Source organism: Myotis brandtii, unplaced genomic scaffold (genome assembly GCF_000412655.1).
Source record: "Myotis brandtii unplaced genomic scaffold, ASM41265v1 scaffold1408, whole genome shotgun sequence".
Lineage (NCBI taxonomy): Eukaryota > Metazoa > Chordata > Mammalia > Chiroptera > Vespertilionidae > Myotis > Myotis brandtii.
Window position 1 is genome coordinate 48,195 of NW_005355029.1, and position 21,643 is coordinate 69,837.

The window sequence follows — 21,643 nt, forward strand, 5'->3', positions numbered from 1 at the left end:
CTGTTCGAGCATCCGCTGTACCGGGTCGCCGTGCCCCCGCTGACCGAGGACGACGTCCTCTTCAACGTGAACAGCGACATCAGGTTCAACCCCAAGGCGGCGGCGGAGAACCCCAACTGGTGAGCGGGTCCAGGGCCCGGGGTGGACGCCGGCAGGCCCGGCCCCTCAGGCAGCCACACACCCTTTGAGAATAAAGACCCACCCGTGTGCCTTCCCCCCAGAAAAGGCCCTTTCGTGCCCCGGGCACTGTGAACGGAGACCCACGGCCGGAAGGGGAGCTGGTGGGCCCCCACCCGCCACCCCTGCCTCTTGTGCCTGCGGCCTTTGTCTCGGAAAGGGCTGCATCCCTGAGAGGTGCAGGTGTGGAGCTGCTCCTGAGTCAGCCGCCCAGGCCTCTGGGCAGGGGAGCCAGGGAGGGTCCTGCCAGGCCCTGGTCCCGGGCTTGGGCAGTGGGGTCAGGCCATGAATGAATGAATGAGCTGCGGGTGGAGTGAGCATGAGCCCAGGGAGTGAGGGAGAGCCCGCCCTGCCCCTGCCTGGGAGCCAAGCCTGCTCTGTGCGAACCTGTCACTGAGGACCCCTTAGCCGAGGGGTGTGCGGGCTCCAAAGGGCTAAGGAAGGGCTCTCCCAGCCGCTGTGCCAGTGCCAGCCGCGTGGGGCGGCCGGGGTGACAGCTTCACGGGGAGAAGCATCTCTTTAAACTGTCCTGGTCTAAACCCTCCCCCCAAGGCCCTCCTCAGCTACAAAGAGCAAGCTGAGCAGATGCTGGGAGCAGGGTAGTGGAATATTAACCAGCAGTGAGGCCGGAATAAACAGCTACCTGGGGAGGTGACCCAAGCCTCGGGACGGCCAGGAGCCCAGACCTCAAGCCCAGACCTCTCCAAAGAGCCTTCTCCTTGGAAACTAGGCCGTGTGCTGAGTCTGAACGCCCCACCATGCATGCCGGGGGGTCTTCGGAGGAGAGAGCCCAGAGCCAGTGGTCAGGGGGTAGCCCCACCCTTCTGTCCACTGTGGTGGGGACTTGGGGCCGGGAAGGCCACATGCAGGTGAATTAGACCTGGGACAAGTCCACCTTCCCCCCCAGCCCAGCAGGAAGTGGGGTCCGCTCTCCCCAGGCGTGTGAGGACAGCCTCGTGGGTGGCAGGTCCTGCCTCCTTCCTCTCTCCCCACCCACGACTGCCCTCGTTAAAATTAAATTTAGTCGGTTGCATCAGCCTTACCCCTGGTTGCTGGAGCCAGAGCAGAGTTCCCAGGGAAAGTTTCTGACAGGCTGGGCGTGTCAGACTTGCACATAGTCTGTGGTCAACAATGAGCTCGGTCCCCCCCCCCCCCCCCCCCCTTGCACCCCAAGCTGACGTCATGCTGTCTGGCGGCCTTGGTGACCCCAGGACAGACATGCTGGGGCCTCGCGCTGAGCTCCTGGGTGCTCCTGCTTCAGTTACAGCTGTCTGGGGCTCGGGGGTAGGTAGGAATTACGGCCTCTAGAGATGTGATTAGTCGTTAGAGCAGCAGCCACAGGAAAACACAGACCTGGCACGGCCCGTTGGCACAGAAGCTGCGCTGGTTCAGACCCAAAGTTAAAACCTCGGCGGCAGCGGCCGACCCCCCCCCCCCTTCTCCATCCGCTCCCTGCTGACTAGGGTCCCTTCATCTCCATAGGCCGCACGACGGCCCCGACGGCCCCGAGGGCGAGGACTTCGCACCCACGGGGGAGGCGGCCGTGGACAGCTACCCCAACTGGCTCAAGTTCCACATCGGCATCAACCGGTACGAGCTGTACTCCCGGGACAGCCCTGCGGTCGATGCCCTGCTGCAGGACCTGGGCGCCCAGAAGATAACCAGTGTGGGTAGGTGCCTCGCTGCACGTGCTACGGCACGTGACTGGCTTGCGACGGGGCCTGGGGGCCGGTGCCCCGGCTGGAGCATCCCCACCTGACGCCCGCAGGCCCGGAGGAGGGGACAGGTGGTGTCAGGCCACGTGCAGTTGAGGGGATGTGCACTCAGCTCTTCCCCAGCTGAGGAGGGCGCAGCTCCCGCCACCAGCAAAGAAGGGACACCTCAGGGCTGCGCCCCTTCCTCCACGTGGGGGGCTCAGGGGAGCATCCAGCGCCGCCTGGGTTGGGCCGCACCCAAGCTTAGCCGGGGCTCTGCCCTTCCGTATGGACGGCAACCCAGGCTCCGTTGTGCATGTGCAGGCCCACACTCAGTGGTTGGCAGGCAGCCTTCCTGAGCACCTTGGGATCTGCTGAATCGGACAGAAAGGGCAGCGGTTACTGGTTCTGGGAAAGCGTGTCAGCAGTGGTTTCTGCCGGGCGTGGAGGTCTGAGCCTTTGATCTCGGGCCTCAGGAAGGCCCCAGTGTCTGCAGTGGCTGGAGACGCAGGGGGCTGGGCAGATCCCTGGGCGGGAGCACCGTTCCTGGCAGGTGCCCGCCTAGTGGGCTGTGAGTGAGGTCTCCACACTGTGCACAGGGCAGCAGTCCTGGTGCTGGACGGGCGCCAGCCGCCGGGGGCTGTCCTGGTGCTGACAGGGCAGTTAGGTGCGGCCTCTGAGACAGGCAGGTGAGCTCCAAGTTCTCCAGAGTCTGCTCTGGGCTCTCTGCCCGGCCTGAGCTGCTTGCTGGGGGGAGGCAGACGGGCGGCTCCTCCCAGCACGAGACGCTCACCCTGGAGCAAGCGGTGGTCTCCTCACCTAGCGTGCTGCCTGGAGGAACCCGAGAGCCACTCCCGTGCCCAGCGCCGCCCCGCCTCCCTGCTGACCCCGCCAGGGTCAGGGCTCGGGCCTTGCTGGGCAGCAGTGAACGGCAGGGATTGTCAGGCAGAGCCACTGCCGGGTGCCCCTTCCCTCTGAGAGGAGTGTGGCTGCTGGGGAGACGTCCGGTGTCTTGCCACCTCCTCCATCGACGCAGCAGACTTTTGTGGGCACCGCCTGCATTTGGGCCCGTCCTGGTGGCAGGCAGTTGAGGATGAATCCATCCTCGAAGTGCTTCTGCTGCCTCCTGACCTGAGAGTCCCAGGGAGACAGGAAGGACGCACGCGGACCAGGAGCAGATGCTTTAAGCGCCACATAGACCCAGGCCAGGTGTGTCGGGGAGACAACCCCACCTGGAAGGAGGGTCTTCCCGGAGTGTGGGCTCAGCAGGAAGGGCAGGGTGGGCAGGGCTTCAGGAAATGGGAACATTTTAGGGGTTCCTGCTGAGAGAGACTGCCTGCTGCTGCCGTGCGCACATCCCTCCGCCAGTTTCCCCACTTGTCCAGTGGGCTCGTGTCTCTCAGGAAGGTTGCATCTTATTCTAATAATATGGTGAGCGTGACAAGCCTGTAAAATATTAACTGGTGCTCGGCATCTGGGCTTCCATGCCCCACCCCCACCTTGTCTAGGGCAAATGCAGGGTCAGGGTCAGGGACAGGGTCAGGGACAGGGTCAGGGTCAGGGACAGGGACAGGGTCAGGGTCAGGGTCAGGGACAGGGTCAGGGTCAGGGACAGGGCTGTGCAGAGCCTGGGCCATCTCCCCTCAGAGAGCAGACGCCTCCCAGCCCTCACGGGACACGCTTGGTGCCGAGGGCAGGGCTCCAGAGCCCGGGGCAGCTGCGGTGGGGAGGGGGCAGCTGCGGTGGGGAGGGGGGGGCACCCAGGCAGCTTTGCTGACCCTGGGCACCCTCCTCCTCCCATCCCCGTAGGGGCCTGGCCTTAGGGAGCCCCACCCCAGGGTTCTGGCTGAGGGTGCCCTGGGGAGAGTCCCTGCCCGATTGTCAGGGTCCTGGGCTGTCTGAGCTGACTACACGGACCAGCCGGTCCTCCCTGTCTGTCCTGGGGCAGTGGGTTCGTCGGAGCGAGGGCTGGTCGGTCAGGGTCACTCTGCGTGCCAGTTGGGCCATAGGTATCACCGATGGGACCGGGTGCCCTGCCCCCGGCAGAACATGGGCCTGGTTCTGCCAGTCGCCAGCCAGAGTGGCTTTGGGCACACGGACGAACCTCTCGTGCTCACGGAGACGCTGGGTGGTGATAAGCTGGACCTAACCTCCAGCTTGCGGATCTGAAATCCAAACAGCCCATTTGACAGCAAAGGCCTGGCTCAGCCTGAACGTGTGGGCTCAGCCTGACCGATGAGCCTGCATGATCCCTGTTGTCTCCCTCGCAGTGGAGTCAGGGTGCTTCCTCGGCTCTGCCCAGACCCAGGCAGCGAACACGCACACGCAGCGAGCGTGACGCAGACACCGCCTCACTGCGGTCGTCCGAAATTTCCGAAATCCCCGAACATGAACACGTCTGCCTGCAACTGTGAAGGACATGAACCCACGGAACGTACGTCACGGGGTCATCGCGGGCTCATGAGTAACGGAGAGCTGAGAACAGCTGGGCCCAGTCCCCGCGGGGTGGGTTTCTGTGGCGTGATCTCCGTGGGGGCCCGAGCCCCTCACCCCAGGCGCCATGGGGAAGGGCCTCAGCCAGGAACTTGCCCCGTCGCGCTGCCTGGGCCTGGAGACGCTCCCGGGCGAGTTCCTGTGTGTGAAAAGCCCCCTGTGCCTGAGGAAGCAGGAGCCCTCCCCCTGTGAGCAGAGTGAGCAGCATCCAGGGGCCCAGGAGACCAGGGTCCAGGCCGGGCCGCCTCTGCAGGGAGTGGAGAGGACTGGCCAGGGCCGAAGGCAGGTGTCTCCTGTGACCCCACCCTTCCTGGGAGGTGTCGCCCCCACGTCCACTGGACATTTGGTTGAAAACCCAGCTGCTTGAGACAAGCCCTGGCTGGGCCCTCACCTAGCAGGTCCTGCTGGGCAGGTGTGGAGACTGGGGTCCCCGGATGCGAGGGTGTCCAGGTGGGAGCTGCCTGCTGCTGGGGGCCCACCCGGCGTTGCTGTGGCCGAGGGGGCTGCGGCTTCAAGGCCCCCTGGGGACCCTGGTTGACACCCCCTTTACGGGAGCCGAGCCCGCCAGGATTCAAGGTTTAGCATCCCCGTCCTCCTGAGCATGAAATGGAAGGAAAGGAAGACAGAAGTCTCAGGCACCGCAGTGAGGGCATAAAAAAGACCCTCGATTTACAGAGCCAGAAACCCAGCCTTCTGGCTGCCACCCTTCAGGTAGGGAAACTGAGGCCTCCGGGAGGTTGGGGGGAGGCGGGCCTGAGGCTAGGACATCCCTGTGCTCCACTCAGGAGTCTGCCCTCAGCCATCGACCCCGGGCAGTCACTTTGATCATCCGTTGTTCACATTATTACACCTGGACCCGGGGTGTTGTTTGGGGGAGTGTGATTCCTGTGACGTTCGAGATGCTTTCTCACTGGATGGTCCCCAAAGTCGCCAGCTGAGAGCCACTGACCGCTTCATAAGCGCGTGTGGCCAGTAGGGCTGTGTTCGTGGCCAGGCTCCCGGCTCCCGGCAGCGTGGCCGCCTTCGAAGGCTCAAGAGGTCATCTCTGTGCAGCTTGGACTTGGGCGTGCAGCACCTCCCGTCAGCACAAATGAAATCGCCGTCCTGCACGGTCATGGATGCGAAGAATCAAGGACACAGTTAATGGCTCTGCTCTTGGGATGACTTACAAAGGAGAAGCCGCGTGGCCGGAGAGGACTCGAGCAGCCTCTTGCCGGAAATGCCGACGGGTCAGGACAAACCCTCGCTGGTCCCTGAACCAAGGAGAACAGGTGCCCCCCCCTCCGGGCCCTCGTGGAGGCAGCGGAGTCCAGGGCTGACTGGCTGGCGGAACAAAGGCTGGGCCTGGGGCCCTCAGCTGCTGCCCTGGGTGCCGGGGCCATGGTTGCCCTGCCTCCTCCCAGCACCACGAAGGCACAGGGCGCCTCCTCCCCAGTGCAAGGCGGTTGTGAGTCCCAGTGTCTGGGGCCTAGAAGCGGAGAACGGAAAATGCCCAATGAGCCAGACCCCCCAGGCCCAGCGCTGAGGGGCCGTAGGTCATCCACCAGCCGAACGTGGAGAAAGCAGCAACTAGCGGAGCCCCCTCAGCGCTCCTCCAGCCTCTGGTCCAAGGTCAAGAACAAATGCCCAGCCTGGCCAGCGTGGCTTAGGAGTTGAGCATTGATCTATGAACCAGGAGGTCATAGCTCGATTCCTGGTCAGGGCTCATGCCCAGGTTGTGGGCTCGATCCCCAGTGGGAGGTGTGCAGGAGGCAGCCGATCCATGATTCTCTCTCATTGATGTTTCTGTCTCTCCCTCTCCCTTCCTCTCTGAAATCAATGCAAATCTATTTAAAACAACAACAACAAAAGAACAAAAGCCCTGGCGCTGACGGCGTCCCTGCCCCGCACCTGCTCGCTCCGTTTAGCACAGACGGCAGCTGTGGCCCCGAACCCAGCGGGTGTGTGTTCCAGTTGTTCCTCAGATCCACCCAGCAGTGCTCTCAGTTCCCTTTAAGTAAAAAGTTCTCAGAACCACAGGGAGCATCTTCCAGAAAAGTGGGCGCCCGGCCGGCAGCGATTTCGGCTCCGCCTCCCGAGGGCACCGGGTGGCGGCCTGAAGTCGGCAGCACTGGCGGGTCCAGGTGGGTTAGTGGTCACGGGCGTCTCGGTGCCGATGAACCATGAAGTGCAAAGCATCATGGAGACCTATGAACGCATATTAACATGTACCATTAACGATGCGTGTTGTTGATGACCATCAATCAATGTTAATTACCAACATGTTACACTCGGTTGGGGATGTGACTTGAGGGTTACCAGGGTTGACTGAGCTGGACAAAGGGTCGTGGCCGGAGGACTGGAGAGCAGGGTGCCCACAGGGGCACCGCGAGGGAGTGGCCGTGGGTGGGTGTGGAAGAGCTGGCCTGGATGCCCGGGTGCCCTGCGTGCTGGCGACTGGGTGGAGGCTGGGGAGATGGAGAGCAGGTGGCAGATGATGAGGGACGTGGTCAGCGAGAGCAACTCCTGGGGCCGTGGCCGCGGGATGTGCCTGGCTTGCCGCCCGTGGGACACTTCTTGGGTCCCTCCCCAGGGCTGAGGTTGCTGTCCACCAGGGCCCCTGGAGCCCGACCAGGTGAGGCCCCTGGCAGCTCCGCCCAAAGCCTTTGCCTGCACACCTGGCGCCCCCTCGCATTGGCCTCTGCTCTCCTGGGACAAGGTTGCCTGAAGTCGCCAACCTCGGTCTGTCTATGAGAAGAAACCCCAAACCACCCCCTCCTCCTCACGGCCGGTCTGTGTCCAGCTCCGCTGCTGTGGCCCTCGGCCCGGCCACCTCCCGGGGCCCATCCTGCCAGGGAGAGCGGGCTGCCCATCTGGGCACAGACTCCTGGGCACCTGCCTCTCCCCAGCAGGCCTTTGCCAGGACTAGCATGGCCACGTGAGAGGTGGATGCCATGGGAAGGCACAGCCCCCAGAGGAGAGAAAGGTGGTGCCCATGACCGGGTGATGGCTGGTGTTTCTGGAGTCCTTAGTGGAGTTGAACGCCTTTCAATTTCTAACTAGTGTCCTGGTGCACGGATTCGTGCACATTGAAAGGAAATTAATTAGAAGAAATATTTTAATATCATTATTCGCCCTTTCTCTATAAAAGAAGTGTCAACCAAATTCACAATCAACAATGACAGATCGAAACACACGCATGCGATTAGCGCCAGTGAGAGCTTTATATGTATTGCGCATGCGCGAGTCAACTTAGCCTTTTATGTGTGTGTATATATGTATGTGTATATATAGTTATGTACATGTATGTGCGTGTGTATGGTATGTGTGTGCATACTGTCACATATGTTTTCCTAGTCCACCACTTGGCTATTTATTTGCTTAATTGTATCTTTTGCTGAATAGCAGTTTTTGATTTTGTTGAAGTTCAAGTTTTTAATTTATTTTGGTTAGTACCTTTTGTATATTAAGAAATCGTTGCTTACCCCAAAGCAGCCCCTCCCCCTGCCTGCCTGGCCCAATGGGCCCCATCGGGGCGGGCTGGCCAGACCCTACCTGTGCACGGATTCATGCACCGGGCCTTTAGTACAGAATAAACTTGCTTAATTATACCTGCTTTCTGATGTAGCTAAACTTTTTCCAGCCCAGTGAAGCACCCCAACTTCTCCTTCAGGTAATTGTCAGCAACACAGCAGTAAACATCAACACAAAGCAGATTATTATTGTAGATCACGCAGGGAGAACCAAGGGTAAAATATTTAACTGCAGCCGTGTCTGACTATATTCTGTGCAGTGAGAAAACCTGAAGTCATTGTCAAGGTCCACCATTTCTTACTTCTGTTCAGTCGGGTCAAGTTTCTAAGCTTTCTAAATCTCCGCTTTCTGGCTAATGCAAAGAAAATAGGATTCCACTGCGTCTCCTATCTGCCTACTCCAGGACTTCTGTGAGGATCAAATGGGAAAACGCTTCACAAACATTTGGTTAAATTGTGAAATGTCTGCACCTGGCTATAGAGCAAGTCGTGTTCCTGGGCTAAAGAAACGGCAAGGAGGCTAGTCGCCAGGGAGAGGAGGCTGGGCGTTGCTATGTGACGTCATTACCTGGCGCCCACAGCGACCGTTTCCGGGCTGGGCTGGGCTGGGGGCTGCATTTTGCACCATGGGGTCTTGGCAGTGTCGGCTGCGATTTGGTGAGGTGTCGCCCCGGGGTGGTGGTGGGGCCTGTGTCCCACTTGGGGGAAGCTGAGTGTTGGTTTGTCGGCACCAGGTCTGTGGTGCTGTTTGTTTTTAAATGGCCAGTGCGCATCGTGGCAGCTCCTGTGTTGAATGTCTGCCCCTGGTGGTCAGTGTGCATCATAGCTACCGGTCGGACAGACACTTAGCCTTTTATGTATATGGATTACTTGTTTGCTCTGTGGGGAGCAGCAGTGTGTGTGGATTTGCTTCCAGAGCAAGAGGGATTAAGCCGGCCAGGTTTGCATAATATTTTGTTATTAAGAGAAGCCAGGGTCCCCAGCCCTGGGAAGAGCGGTGGGCTGCCTCTGACTGGCCGGAGGGGGCGTGGGGTGGGGAGTTAAACCCAGTGGCCCCCGCTGTTCCATGGAAATGGGGACGTCCTGTGGGGCAGCATCGGGCCCCTCAGTGTTTCAGGAGCCACTGCTGTTCTCATCTTGTTAAAGACGCCGAGATTGTTCGTGATGAGAGGAGAGAAAATTAAACTCACCTGCAGCTCTCGGGAGAGAACCACCGTCCGCCCAGCAGGGCCGAGCTAATAATCAAGTCACGGCGGCTTCCGCGTCCTTCACGCTCGGCATGTCGGAGGCCGCGTGGCACTCTGTCCCTCGAGTGTCTCCAGTGTTTCGCAGGGAAGTGGCTTTGTGTCCCCGAGGAGCGTGCACAGGAATCGTGGAGCCTGAGAGCTCTCGGTCCTCAGACACAGCCCGGCTGTGGCCGGAGCAGACGCCGCGTTGGGAGGAGTTGGCCGGTGGGGGCGGAACCTGGAGGCAGGGCCTGGGCTTGGTGCTCAGGGGCCATGGGCCACCGACAACCTCAGGGAGGTAACTCGCTCCCCGTGGCAACCTGCCGTTCGGGGGGTGCCCCGTCGGTGCTCTCCTGAGGCGTCACGGCGTCACTCCTTCGTGGGGCTGCTGTCCGAGGAGGTGGGCGGGTCTCGTCCCCGTGTCCCAGGTGAGTGGCGCCTGCGCCAACAGGGCAAATACGCTCCCTGGCTGTTTGGACCCCCAGACCCCCTTGGAGGAGGCTGGGTGGCACCCTGAGCCCCGCTTACCGAAAGGGGACCCTGAGGCTAGAAGCGTGAGCGCCTAGGGGCCCAGCCGTAGTGGGCTGAGCGAGCCTCCAGGCTCAGGGCTGCTGGTGGGGGCCAGCTCCTCAGCCCGGATGGAGCCCTCTGGGTGCAGGGAACGGGAGGAACTCACCAGGTTCCTCCTTCCTTACGAACAAAGCAGCTGCAGCCGGCCGGTCAGGGGCAGCTTCTATGCGCGCTCACACCAAGAGGCCTCGTGCCCATTAGGGACGCCCGTGCTGCATTAACACACGTTAACACCAGCAGGTTCCACGAGGGTGCGCCACGCAGCACCCATGGCGTGCACGCTTAGGGCAGGGCCTTCCCTGGTGACACTGCTGTCCTCGCCTGCACGTGTGCCCCTGGAGCCCCGGGGTCTCTGGTCAGGGCCCCACAGCAAAGCCCTCCAGCAGCGCAGCCTCCTGCACGGCGACGCCCTCCCGCCTCAGCCCTGGTGTGTTCACAGGTCGTGTCCACCCTCCCAGGCCCTGCAGGCCCTCCCTGACCAGCAATGGCCTCAGGTCCTCGGTCCTCCACACTCTGCCCTCGGCGGCCGCTTTCCCTCGTCTGTGCGGACGATCCCCACGTGTGGCCACACGCTGGCCGCCTCAGGCCAGCTCCTGGGTCTGTCCTGGGGCAGCCAGGCTCACCTGGCCCGACCTTCACCTCCAGGCTGTTCCTCCTCCATCCAGCTGCTCCAGCCGAAACCTCGGGGTCACCCTCGTCTCTTCTCTCCCCTCCGTACCCCAAAACCCCCTCCAAATGGCTCCTCCATCCCAGATATTTCTTGAATTTTCCCATTTTCTCCATCTCTTTCCTCTTCTCCTCCAGCCACCCTCCCCCCCTCCACTGGCCTCCACCCTTCAGCCCTGTAGTCAGCTCCCCACACGGAGGGGACAGCACCCACCTGCTCCCATCCCCTCCTGCCCTGGGACCAGTGGCCACCAGAGCCCACCAGGTGCTGCAATGTGCCCGCTCTCTCCTCCTCTCCTGCCCGGGCCTTCCTGACCACCCCTGCTCTGTGGGGGCAGCTTCAGCGCCACCCAGAGCGGCCTCTGCCGGCTCCTCCGGGCGTGGACCTCTCCACCACAGCCCGAAGCCTCTGGGTGCTTGTGGTTTACGGGTGTCCCACCCAGTGGAACGTGGACCCTGGTGGGGACACCTTGCCTCACTTCACCCCTGTGACATCACCCTATCTTGGGTGGCCTGGGCCGCCCTGTGCGGGTGACAGGGCTGGTCGGCCAGCTCACCTCCTGTGTGTGTGTGTAGCTGTGTGTGTAGCTCTGAGTGTAACTGTGTGTGTAGCTGTGTGTATAACTGTGTGTGTGTGTAGCTGTGTGTGTATAGCTCTGTGTGTGTGTAGCTGTGTGTGTAGCTCTGAGTGTAACTGCGTGTGTAGCTGTGTGTGTATAGCTCTCTCTGTGTGTGTAGCTGTGTCTGTGTGTGAGTAGGTGTGTCCAGGTGTCCAGGTGTGAGGGGTGTGTCTGGGGCGGGAGGCACTGCTGGGTGTGTGCACCCAGCTGTTCCAGAAGCCGGTCCCTTTGTCTCGGGTTGGCCTGGGGATTCTGAGATTCTGCCCCAACCTCTGAATGGGGAGGAGGGCGTGTCGGCATCCTTGTGAGGAACCCCAAACTTCCCAGGCAGAATGGGGGCCCTTGGCCATGCCAGCGCCCAGGCTGTGAGGTCTGCGTGGAGAGCAGAGGGTCGGGCAGCGGGTGACCCTGTGTCTTTGCCTCCCTGCAGCCATGAAGTCGGGGGGCACTCAGCTCAAGCTCATCATGACGTTCCAGAACTACGGGCAGGCCCTGTTCAAGCCTATGAAGTAAGTGCGGGCGCCGGCGCAATGGGGTGCAGGCGGGAGGGGGCAGGAGGTGCGAAGCGGGTGTGGAGAGGGTGCGGAGGGGGGCTGGGTTGGGCTGGCGCTGCCCACAGGCACCAGGTTTGGTGGAAGGTGCAGTGTGTCCTCCAGTAGTGTTTTGGGGTGAACTCGGCGACTGCTCCCGGCTTTCTCCCCGCTGCCTGCTGCCCCACCCTCATCCCTGTTACCCAGCGGGAAACCCACTGCTGCTCCGTCTGCCCCTTGGAGGGAGGACCCCGCCCCCGCACGGCTCAGGGTCAGCAGTCTCCTGTAGGGCCAGGGTGGGTGTGTCAGGGTCTGCAGGCCATGTGGCCTGTGTCCCAGCTGCTCAGCGCTGCCCCGCCCCAAAGCAGCCAGATAAGGGGACAGGCCTGGCTGTGCACCAGCAGCGTTTCCGCTGTAACCCTGTGGGCGTGGCTTGTCCTGCTGCAGGAAACATGAAAGCTGCCACCAAGTAAACGTGAGGCACCGAATGGCCATGCAGACCCTGTGGCCGCCCCAAGGGAATCCATTAAACGATTAAATCCATGACCAATCGTCTCTTTAATGGAAAACGTCCTTCTGTGACCTGATCCTCTTTGTAAACTGCTGGCAGAATACTCTGAACTGATTGGATGAGGAGGGTGGAGCCTGGGGTCCTGGGACGTGTAGTTTGTGTGACGTGTGGCTGCCGTAAAAGCTTAAGGGATATATATACACGAGGAGTGAGGATATTTTTCCATTGTTTTTTTTTAAAAAGTAGAAGGGAGCAGGGACAGAGAGAAACATCGCTGTGAGAGAGTCACATTGACTGTTTGCCTCCCACATGCACCCCAACTGGGGGGCGGGGACTGGCCCTGCAACCCAGGTACGTGCCCTTGACCGGGAATCAAACCCAAGACCCTCTGGTGCTCCAACCCCTGAGCCATGCTGACCGGGGTGGATCAGATATTTTTAATAGGCATTTAAAAGCATATAATTAACACATTAGCCCAGGAGTTCCTGGATATTCAAGCAAGATTTTTAACAGCTTTATCAAGATACTAGGGGCCCAGTGCACAAATTCGTGCACCTTGAAGGGAATTGTGGGCTGCAAGGCTGCAGTGGGCACAGTGGCGGGTCTCAGCCCATCGGCCCCCAGTCCCCTGTCTGCCGTCAGCCCTGCTCCCGCCGCCGCTGCTCCCATGGGCTGACAGCATCGGCCCCGCTCGCACCCACTGACCATGCAGAGCGATTGGGGCTGGCGCCAGCAGCAGGTGCGAGTGGGGCCAGAGCCATCAGCCGGTGTGAGCAGCGGCTGCTGCCCTGATCACCCCTCAGGAGCTATTGGGGCTGGCAGCTGCCGCTCATACCCCGTAATGGCTCCAAGTGATCAGGACCAGCACTGGGCACCAGCAGCAGGTACGAGTAGCGACTCCAGTGCCAGCAGCGGGTGCAAATGGGGCAGGCGCCAGCAGCAGGTGTGAGCACTGGGTGGGACCATGGTATGCGGAAGAAAAGAATTTTCAGTAACCACCAGAGGCTCACCTCAATGACAGCAACCGGTGCCCCACCTTGGTCTGGCGCCCCCACTCACCTGCTCCACCATCCAGCTGTTCCGCACTCTATCACCTGCTGCTGAAGCCCGCCATGTTCTGCGTGTGCCCCCGCCGTATTCACGTGTGCCCCCTGGTGGTCAGTGCACGTTATAGCAACCACTTGTTCGGTTGTTCCGCCGTCCAGTCTATTTGCACATTAGGGTTTTATAGATATAGAAAATTCACACATCACCTTCGTCACCATGTGAAGTCCGCAGTTCTGTGCTGTCAGTGTGCGCGCCGAATTGCGTGTCCGCCACCAGGATCAGTTCCAGTATATAGAAAATTCACACATCACCTTCGTCACCCATGGGAAGTCCGTAGTTCTGTGCTGTCAGTGTTTGCGCCGAATTGCGTGTCCGCCACCAGGATCAGTTCCAGGACCCGCCCGTTACTGCGGAGAGAGGCTGTGAACCCTAAGTCCTCACTCACTCAGGTTCTGAGTAAAATGTTGAGCAAAATGACGCGTAAGGAAGCCCCTCGCTGCAGGCTGTGGTGTGAACAGGAGTTAGTTCCTAGGGCAGCTCATCCGCGTGACGAGGGAGGTCGTAGCAAAGCGTTGTGAGGGGCCCCGTGCACAGGTTGCTGCCCCCCACTTCTCCTTGCCCTCCTCTGCCGGACGACCGCTGGCCCCCGACCGTCTCCATGTGTCTACATGTTGTGGGGCTTTCGAATGAATCGAATCACGAAATGCTGCTTTCTAGTGGCTTCTCTCCCTCAGCCGCACGTCCTCAAGGCTCATTGAGTTGTGGCAGGTGCCAGGGCCTAGCTCCTTTTTTAAAAAAATAATTTTTATTGATTTCAGAAAGGAAGGGAGAGGGAGAGAGAGAAATATCCATGATGAGAGAGAATCATGGATCGGCTGCCTCCTGCACGCCCCACACTGGGGATCGAGCCCGCAACCTGGGCATGTGCCCTGACTGGGAATTAAATGGTGACCTTCTGGTTCATAGGTTGACGCTCAATCACTGAGCATGCCGGCCGGGCCTGACTCCTTTTTAAGGCAGAACAATATTCCATCGTGTGGCTAGGTCACCGTTCATACATTCTTCACTCAGTGGCATTTGGGCTGTTCCCACCTGTTGGCCCTAAGAATAATGCTGTTGGGAACATTCACCTACCAGGTTTTGGGTGGACGTATGTTTTCATTTCTTTTGGGTAAATGCCCAGGAATGCAAGAGCCGGGCATGTAATAACCACCTTGACCTGCTCGGGAACTGCCGACGGCCTCCCACAGCAGTTACCGGCCCACAGCCCACCGGCAGCCTCGCTCCGCGAGACACTGGTGATTACCGTGCCCTGGATCCCGCCATCCCGGCGGGCAGGGGTGTCTGTGGACTGACTGGCGTCTCCAACGACGACAATGTGCAGCGGCTTCCAGGCCCGTGTTGCCGTCTCTGTCTTCTCTGCAGAAACGTCTGTTCAGGTCTCTTGCCGTTTCTTTAGTTGTTTTTGTTAAGAGGCTGTAAGAGTTCTTTCTATATTCCGGAACCTGTGTGGTGTCCTTTCTAATTTTCAGGATGTCTAGTTTAGCACCTGTGTAAACATGTGTGTCTGTAGGTAGCGGTGCAGGTGCCATGTGTAGAGATGTGTGTCTGCAGGTAGCAGTGCAGGCGCCATGTGTAAACATGTGTGTCTGTAGGTAGTGGTGCAGGCGCCGTGTGTAAACGTGTGTGTCTGCAGGTAGCAGTGCAGGCGCCGTGTGTAAACATGTGTGTCTGTAGGTAGCGGTGCAGGTGCCATGTGTAGACATGTGTGTCTGCAGGTAGCAGTGCAGGCGCCGTGTGTAAACATGTGTGTCTGCAGGTAGCGGTGCAGGTGCCATGTGTAGACATGTGTGTCTGCAGGTAGCAGTGCAGGCGCCGTGTGTAAACATGTGTGTCTGTAGGTAGCGGTGCAGGTGCCATGTGTAGACATGTGTGTCTGCAGGTAGCAGTGCAGGCGCCATGTGTAAACATGTGTGTCTGTAGGTAGCGGTGCAGGTGCCATGTGTAGACATGTGTGTCTGCAGGTAGCAGTGCAGGCGCCATGTGTAAACATGTGTGTCTGTAGGTAGCGGTGCAGGTGCCATGTGTAGACATGTGTGTCTGCAGGTAGCAGTGCAGGCGCCATGTGTAAACATGTGTGTCTGTAGGTAGCGGTGCAGGTGCCATGTGTAGACATGTGTGTCTGCAGGTAGCAGTGCAGGCGCCGTGTGTAAACGTGTGTTCTGTAGGTAGCGGTGCAGGCGCCGTGTGTAAACGTGTGTTCTGTAGGTAGCGGTGCAGGCGCCGTGTGTAAACGTGTGTTCTGTAGGTAGTGGTGCAGGCACCTATGTGGCTGATGTTGGGTGTGGCGTCCCTGCCGAGTGCGTGGGCTGGCGGCCTTTCTGTGGCCTTGGGTCCATTTCTTCCCGCATGCTGACACGTGCTGACACGTGCTGGCGGCTGGCGGCCGCAGAGAGCATGTGGCTTCCCCCAGCGCCTGCCCCTCCTTCCCTCCTTTTCTTTCTGTCTCTGAGGCCACTCTGCTGGTTGTGACACTGCACACACACCACCCCCTCGAAGCTGTTTCCTCATCTCCATGTTATTGTCAGGACTTGGCGGCTGCTGCTCCGGATGTAGCGGGTGGCAGGGGCTGGTGGCTCTTCCTCCCATCAAGTCACTTGACCTTTCCGATCACAGGGCAGGTTTTGCTACCCACTCTCCTGCTCTCTCCTTCAAGGAGGAGGCGCTGGGACCAGAAGGGTTTACACAAACAAGGAGTGGGCTGCAGACCAGGGCTTGGGCCCAGCTCGTTCGCCAGCCCGGGCAGGCATTCCTGCTCTTCCCGCCAGCCCTGGCCCTGCACGTGGCACAGAGGCCCTAAATATTTCGATTTCTCTCCTATTTGCTGTGTTTATGGTGCACAGGGCGGGGTCCCCAGCCCAGCGTGTCCGGTCCACCTGGACTTACTGTTCTCTGCCGGCCAGGCCACGCACAGGGGCTGAGGCTGAGATTCTGCCGGGCGTCCTGTGCCCAGAGCCTCCCCACGGGCCATCTGCTCTCTTTCTTTTTGCAAAGAGTAGAAGTGTGTGTGCGCGTGCGTGTGTGTGTCTGTGTGTGTGTCTCGGAGATAAACCATCTGTGGCAGCTGTTTGGAGGCCCATTCCTTGGGCACAGATGCATAAGCGGCTGTAGAAACCTTGGGGGAAGGTGCTTCTAAATCAGAAATTGGAGCCCCTCCCTGCTCTGATCAGTGTGGCCGCCAGGCACCAGCGCACACAGCGAAGAGGAGGCGCAGGTCGGAGAGCAGGGCAGTGGGCAACGCTGTTCGCCGGGTCTGGTCCTGTGTTCACCGTGCGGGCGCTCGGGACTCAGGGGCAGGTGGACAGATGGTGGCACAAGTGAGAGCAGGACCTTGGGTGGGACAGAAGGTCTGGCTGCTCAGCGACCTCGGGAGACCGTGAGATGGTGTTGCCGAGTGGGTGGGGGTTGTCTCCGGGCGGGAAGGCTTCTGGCACAGGATCCACACAGGAAGCCGTGGGGCAATGATGGGTTTCGAGGGTCCGTGATGGCACCGTTAGGAGTGGGTAAGTCTTTGAGTTGTTCTGATAAATAATTTGTTTCCTCTGCTCTGCTGCCCTCACTCAGCCCAGAGGCAAACACATTGCCCAATAGCCAGTCGCAGGGTGTGGAGCCCGCAGAGGCCTGGCCTGGCCAGAGGTGGACAAGGACCCTTTTGTGTCCACGCTCAGCTCGGGCCGGCCTCCAAGCCCCCCGCCCTCCTCCTGACTCGGGAGCTCAGCATCCTCTATGGGGCCAGCGCCAGGTTCCTCAGGCAGAGCTCGGGCGCCCATAGGAAGCTGCCCGAGCCGTGCCCCACCTGGGCGGGCAGTGCTTGGGTCAGAGCTGCGGGCCCGGCCGAGGTGGGCCTCCCCTTACAGATCCTGGCACTCAGGTTCGTCCCTCCCCCCCCCCATGGGCCCCGCCTGGCACGGTCAACAGTGCCCACTCAGACCTGGCGTGACATCAAGTACTCAGCAGTGACCAGGACCCAGAGGAGCTTCAATCCTACGGGGAGTCGGCAGCCACGTACGCAGATAAACACACATTTCAGAGGCTGAGTCCCTGGAGGGGATTCAGACAGAGGCTCACTGGGGCCGGGCAAGGCCTCTGGCTCGGCCCCAGGTCCTGGAGAGGAGGGAGGGAGTGGCCCGCGGAGCCCCGGCCAGGCCCAGGGCAGACAGGAGGCGGGGTCTGAGCAGAGGCCGTGCTGCACAGGCTCACTCACCTCCAGGCTGCCAGCTGTGGGACACGGCTTGTCTCCAATTTCATGGATCATTTTTATAGAAGAACCTGGACTTTGAGAAGCAAACCAACGACCCGTAACAGCGTTTGAGAGAGACTCCTGAGCTGCCCGGGACGCAGCAGCAGGACGGCGCCGGCCGGTGGCCCTGGCGCCCCTGCTCCCCGCCTGGCCATCCACCCTGAGTCCACCATCGCGAGGACCAGCTGGACGTGGGGGAGCTCGTGGAGGCGAGAGTGGGAGCGGCATCCATGGGGCCAAGTGGGGCTGGCGGCTCTGCAGGGCTGCTGCTGGAGGAAGCACGGTGGAGCCTGCGTGAGGGGTTTTGGAGAAGGGTCTTCTCCCCTTCGCTCCTGGGGCCACTGCAGACCTTCCCCCGGGATCCAGGTCCCCCTTCAGCACGTGGCTCGCTCTGCCCCTGCCAGCTGAGCTCTCAGCACCGCCCACCCGGACAGAGGTGTATCCACGGGAGGGGCCAAGGAGTAGGACTGCAAGGTGCCCTCTTGGGCATGGTGGGTGTGGTGGGTGTGGCAGGCATGGTGGGTGTGGCGGGCGCAGGCTCCATGATGGGGCAGCAGGTCTCTGAGTCCTCATGGCCACCTGGGGAGTGGCTTAGCGGGCTCACCAAGCTGTGTGATGCCAGTGCCGGCCGTGTGCATGGCCCTGTTCATGCACCTGCAGCCAAAGGGCACTACCCAGGCCGACCACAGGAGTTAACCATCCCCACCTGCTCCCATGTGGCAGCGGGAATCCCGTGTGTAACAGGGTCGAAGGGAAAGGGGATTATTAATGATTAGAGGCCCGGTGCACAAAATCCGTGCATGGGTAGGGTCCCTAGGCCTGGCCAGTGATCAGGGCCGATCAGGGGCCTTCCTTTGCTCTGCGCTGCCCCTGGTGGTCAGTGCACATCATAGCGAGTAATTGAACTCCCAGTCTCCCGGTCGAACTCCCAAGGGGACACTTTGCATATTAGCCTTTTATACATATAGATTCATAACAGCTGCAGAGACCCAGGCAGGGGATGAAAGGTGGTGCACGCTTAGTGAGGCCCTTGAGAGGCAGTTCTGGGCCCACCCTGTCCCCACTGAGCAGATGGGGGAGCTGAGTTTGGGCAGAGTCGCCTCGCAGGGCCCAGGCCTCCAGCGTCCCCACCCTGATCAGCTGCCCCCTCGCTCACTGTGGCAAATGTTTCCCCGGGGGCTCTGGGAAAGATCATCCCCTTTGCTTAAAATCAAGGCAAGAAGGTCATTTCCCCCAAAGCCACTCTCCTGACAGCAGAGCGGGGCGTGTCTTTGTATCTCGCGGGTTATTGCTGTCTCGGGGTGCCTGCTGGTATGCGGGCCTTCCCTCTAGTTGTCATGAACGGGAAGGAACTAGAGCCTTCATTTTCCGTGTGCGGAAAAGCCGGCGTTTCTTTCAGGGTCAGTGTGATCAGGCCCCGCAGGTTTGATGCCCCAGGTCCACTTTGCAGACAAGAGCTCCTGGAACAGCCTGGAGAACGGGCTGCCTGCAGCCCCCCCGCCCCGCCCCTTAGGGGTTCTCCTCCTGGGGGGAAACGGCAGCGATCCTGACACTGAGCCCCGTCCTCAGTGGGAAGACTCGGAGCAGCGTGGCATCCTCGACTCTTATTACGTTTAAATAAAACGATGCACCGAGGGGCTTCGGTGCAGGACGGCGGCCTCTGGGGAAGGCGCACTCACTTCCCCTTAACTTCACTCCTGAGTCACCCCCGTGAGAACCGGGGGAGCCGGCAGAGGGTGTTGGGAACAGGGCGCCCACAGCCCCCCTGCCCCGCCCCGCTTAGGGGTTCTCCCCCTGGGGGGAAACGGCAGCGATCCTGACGCTGAGCCCCGTCCTCAGTGGGAAGACTCGGAGCAGCGTGGCATCCTCGACTTATTACGTTTAAATAAAACGATGCACCGAGGGGCTTCGGTGCAGGACGGCGGCCTCTGGGGAAGGCGCACTCACTTCCCCTTAACTTCACTCCTGAGTCACCCCCGTGAGAACCGGGGGAGCCGGCAGAGGGTGTTGGGAACAGGGCGCCCGTGGGCTGAAGCGCGGCCTTGTCGGGCCCCCTGGCTGAGCCCTCTGGCTGGCCGTCTCCCTGTCTGTGGGCTGGGGACACGTCACGGTCGCGAGGACTCGGGAGGGAAGTCACGTGACTGCTCAGTGGGCACCCACTCCTGGTCGGAGCCGGATAATGTTGGCTTTTGTTCCTCACGGGCCTGGGCAACACGCTGCCAGTTTCCTGTTTTGTTTTATTTTTGTTAATCTTCACCTGAGGATGTTTTCCCGTTGATTTTTAGAGAAAGTGGAAGGGAAGGGGAGAGACAGAGAGAAACATCGATGTGAGAGAGACACACCGATTGGTTGCCTCCCACGTGCGCCCCGACCAGGGCCGGGAATCGACCTGCATCCAGGGTGCATGCCCGTGACCAGAATCGAACCCAAGACCCTTCAGCCCCCAGGCCGAGGCTCTAACCACTGAGCACCTGCCAGGCCAGTTTCCTCTGTTTTTAACCGAAACATGAGTTCTCAGTTCTGCACAGATTAAAGGACATTGAGGTGTTGACAGTAACGGTGGGGACTCTAGGGGGCTGTCCCTCTAAAGCAGCGGTTCTCAACCTTCCTAATGCTGCGACCCTTTAATACAGTTCCTCATGTTGTGGTGACCCCCAACCATAAAATTTTCGTTGCTACTTCATAACTGTAATGTTGCTACTGTTATGAATCGTAATGTAAATATCTGATGTGCAGGATGGTCTTAGGCGACCCCTGTGAAAGGGTCGTTCGACCGCCAAAGTGGTCGCGACCCACAGGTTGAGAACCGCTGCTCTAAAGGGAGGGGCTCCATGGGGGTGACATAGGAAGGTGGAGGAGTCTGGGAGTGCGGGGCCTAGACACTGGGATGGGCCTCGCTGGAATGGGGCTCTGCGGTGACCGTCCTCCCACGGAGCCCCGTCGTTCACGGGTCCCCCGACAGAGCAGGGCCTCTAAGAACTGGCCTCTCTCGGAGGCGGGGACTGCTCCTGCAGCCAGACCTCGGGCCCTTCCTGTGCCCCTGAGCCTGGGCACCCAACCTGGCGGCCGGCACTTCAGGCCGCGCACGCCCAGCTCTGGGCCGTGGAGTCGGTTGTTCTGCTCAGAGACTTGAGGACCCTCAGCTGCGCGTCTGACACTGGAGGGTGCAGAGGAAGGAGCGCAGACTTGGGTCAGAGACACCTGTTCCTACCCGGGACCTGCCATTTCCATCCTGTGACTCTGCAAACGTGTCTTCCTCTTTCTCCACCTCCGACCTCATGTCAGTAAGACGGGGGCCAGGGTCAGAGCCGGAGGACCCCGGGCCTGACCGTGCACCAGGGATGGCCCAGCATTTACCAGGTTCTGCCTCTTTGGCTTCTGTGGAAACAGAGGTACTTTTCCTCAGAAAACCCTGTCGTTTCGTTAGACGTGCAATGCATTTCCTGAGAGGTGACGTGACCAGAGCTGGAGGAAGCCGACCAAGGCGCACACCCTTCCCAGGCTGCCTCAGGCACTAGGCCCGTGGGCATGTCAGCAGCCACAGGGAACCAGCACAAAGGACAGCTCCCCCCTGTCGTTGAGGGTGGACCCTGACTTGGGGCACCATGCTCCTGGGTGCTGCTCCAGGAAATGCTTGTCCAGCCTCCGGTCTCCCCGCTTCATGGGGCAGGTGCCAGCTCGGAGCTCCGCCGACCCCGGTGCCCGACAGCATCTCCCACGTGTCCATCCCCACCTCCCAGGGAGAAGCCCAGACCGGTGGGCCACGCCCTGCACCTGCCCTCCCCGCACCTGGGCACACCTGTAGCCAGGACACCTGGAGGAAGGAGAGGTTGCCAGGTGACCGGGATCAGCCAAGTCCAGTCTCCTGCCTGGGGCAGTGGGTTCAGTACTTTTCCAAAGTGTTTTCCCCAAACGGCGGAGTCAGCGACAGCACCGCCTGTTCTGCAGGCAGCCCGGGAGGTGGCGGGGGTGGGGGTGGGGGGCGGTGCAGACTCCCCACACGTCCCCGTGAGTCCCTGCTCGAAGCCTGGCCCTGAGCAGAGCCAGCGTAACCCTGCAGCAAATACACGCTGCGGAGGCCCTGAGCTGCCCGTAGGGACAGCTGGCGGGAGGTGAGCAGATGGTGCGTGGAGGCTGACTCTGGTGGGTGATGCGCCTGGGGCTGCTCCTTCCTTCCTCCCGTCCCTGCAGGACACGCTTGCAAGTGTGCACGACCCTCATCAGCCTCCCCCTCACTGGCCTTACATATCAGTCCTGGCCTTTGCTCCTCACTCCTCCCCGAGTCTGTGTGTGTGTA

At 60.6% G+C, this 21,643-nt stretch overlaps 1 protein-coding gene across 1 annotated transcript in view; it reads left to right on the forward strand.

The window, feature by feature from the left end:
* Positions 1–21,643, forward strand: part of FAM20C (family with sequence similarity 20, member C) — a 51,791-nt gene that overhangs the window by 7,578 nt on the left and 22,570 nt on the right. Inside the window, exons 3-5 of the mRNA XM_005860844.2 lie at positions 1–119; positions 1,660–1,847; positions 11,389–11,467. Coding sequence (XP_005860906.2) covers positions 1–119; positions 1,660–1,847; positions 11,389–11,467 — 386 coding nt within the window. The remainder of the gene's footprint in view (positions 120–1,659; positions 1,848–11,388; positions 11,468–21,643) is intronic.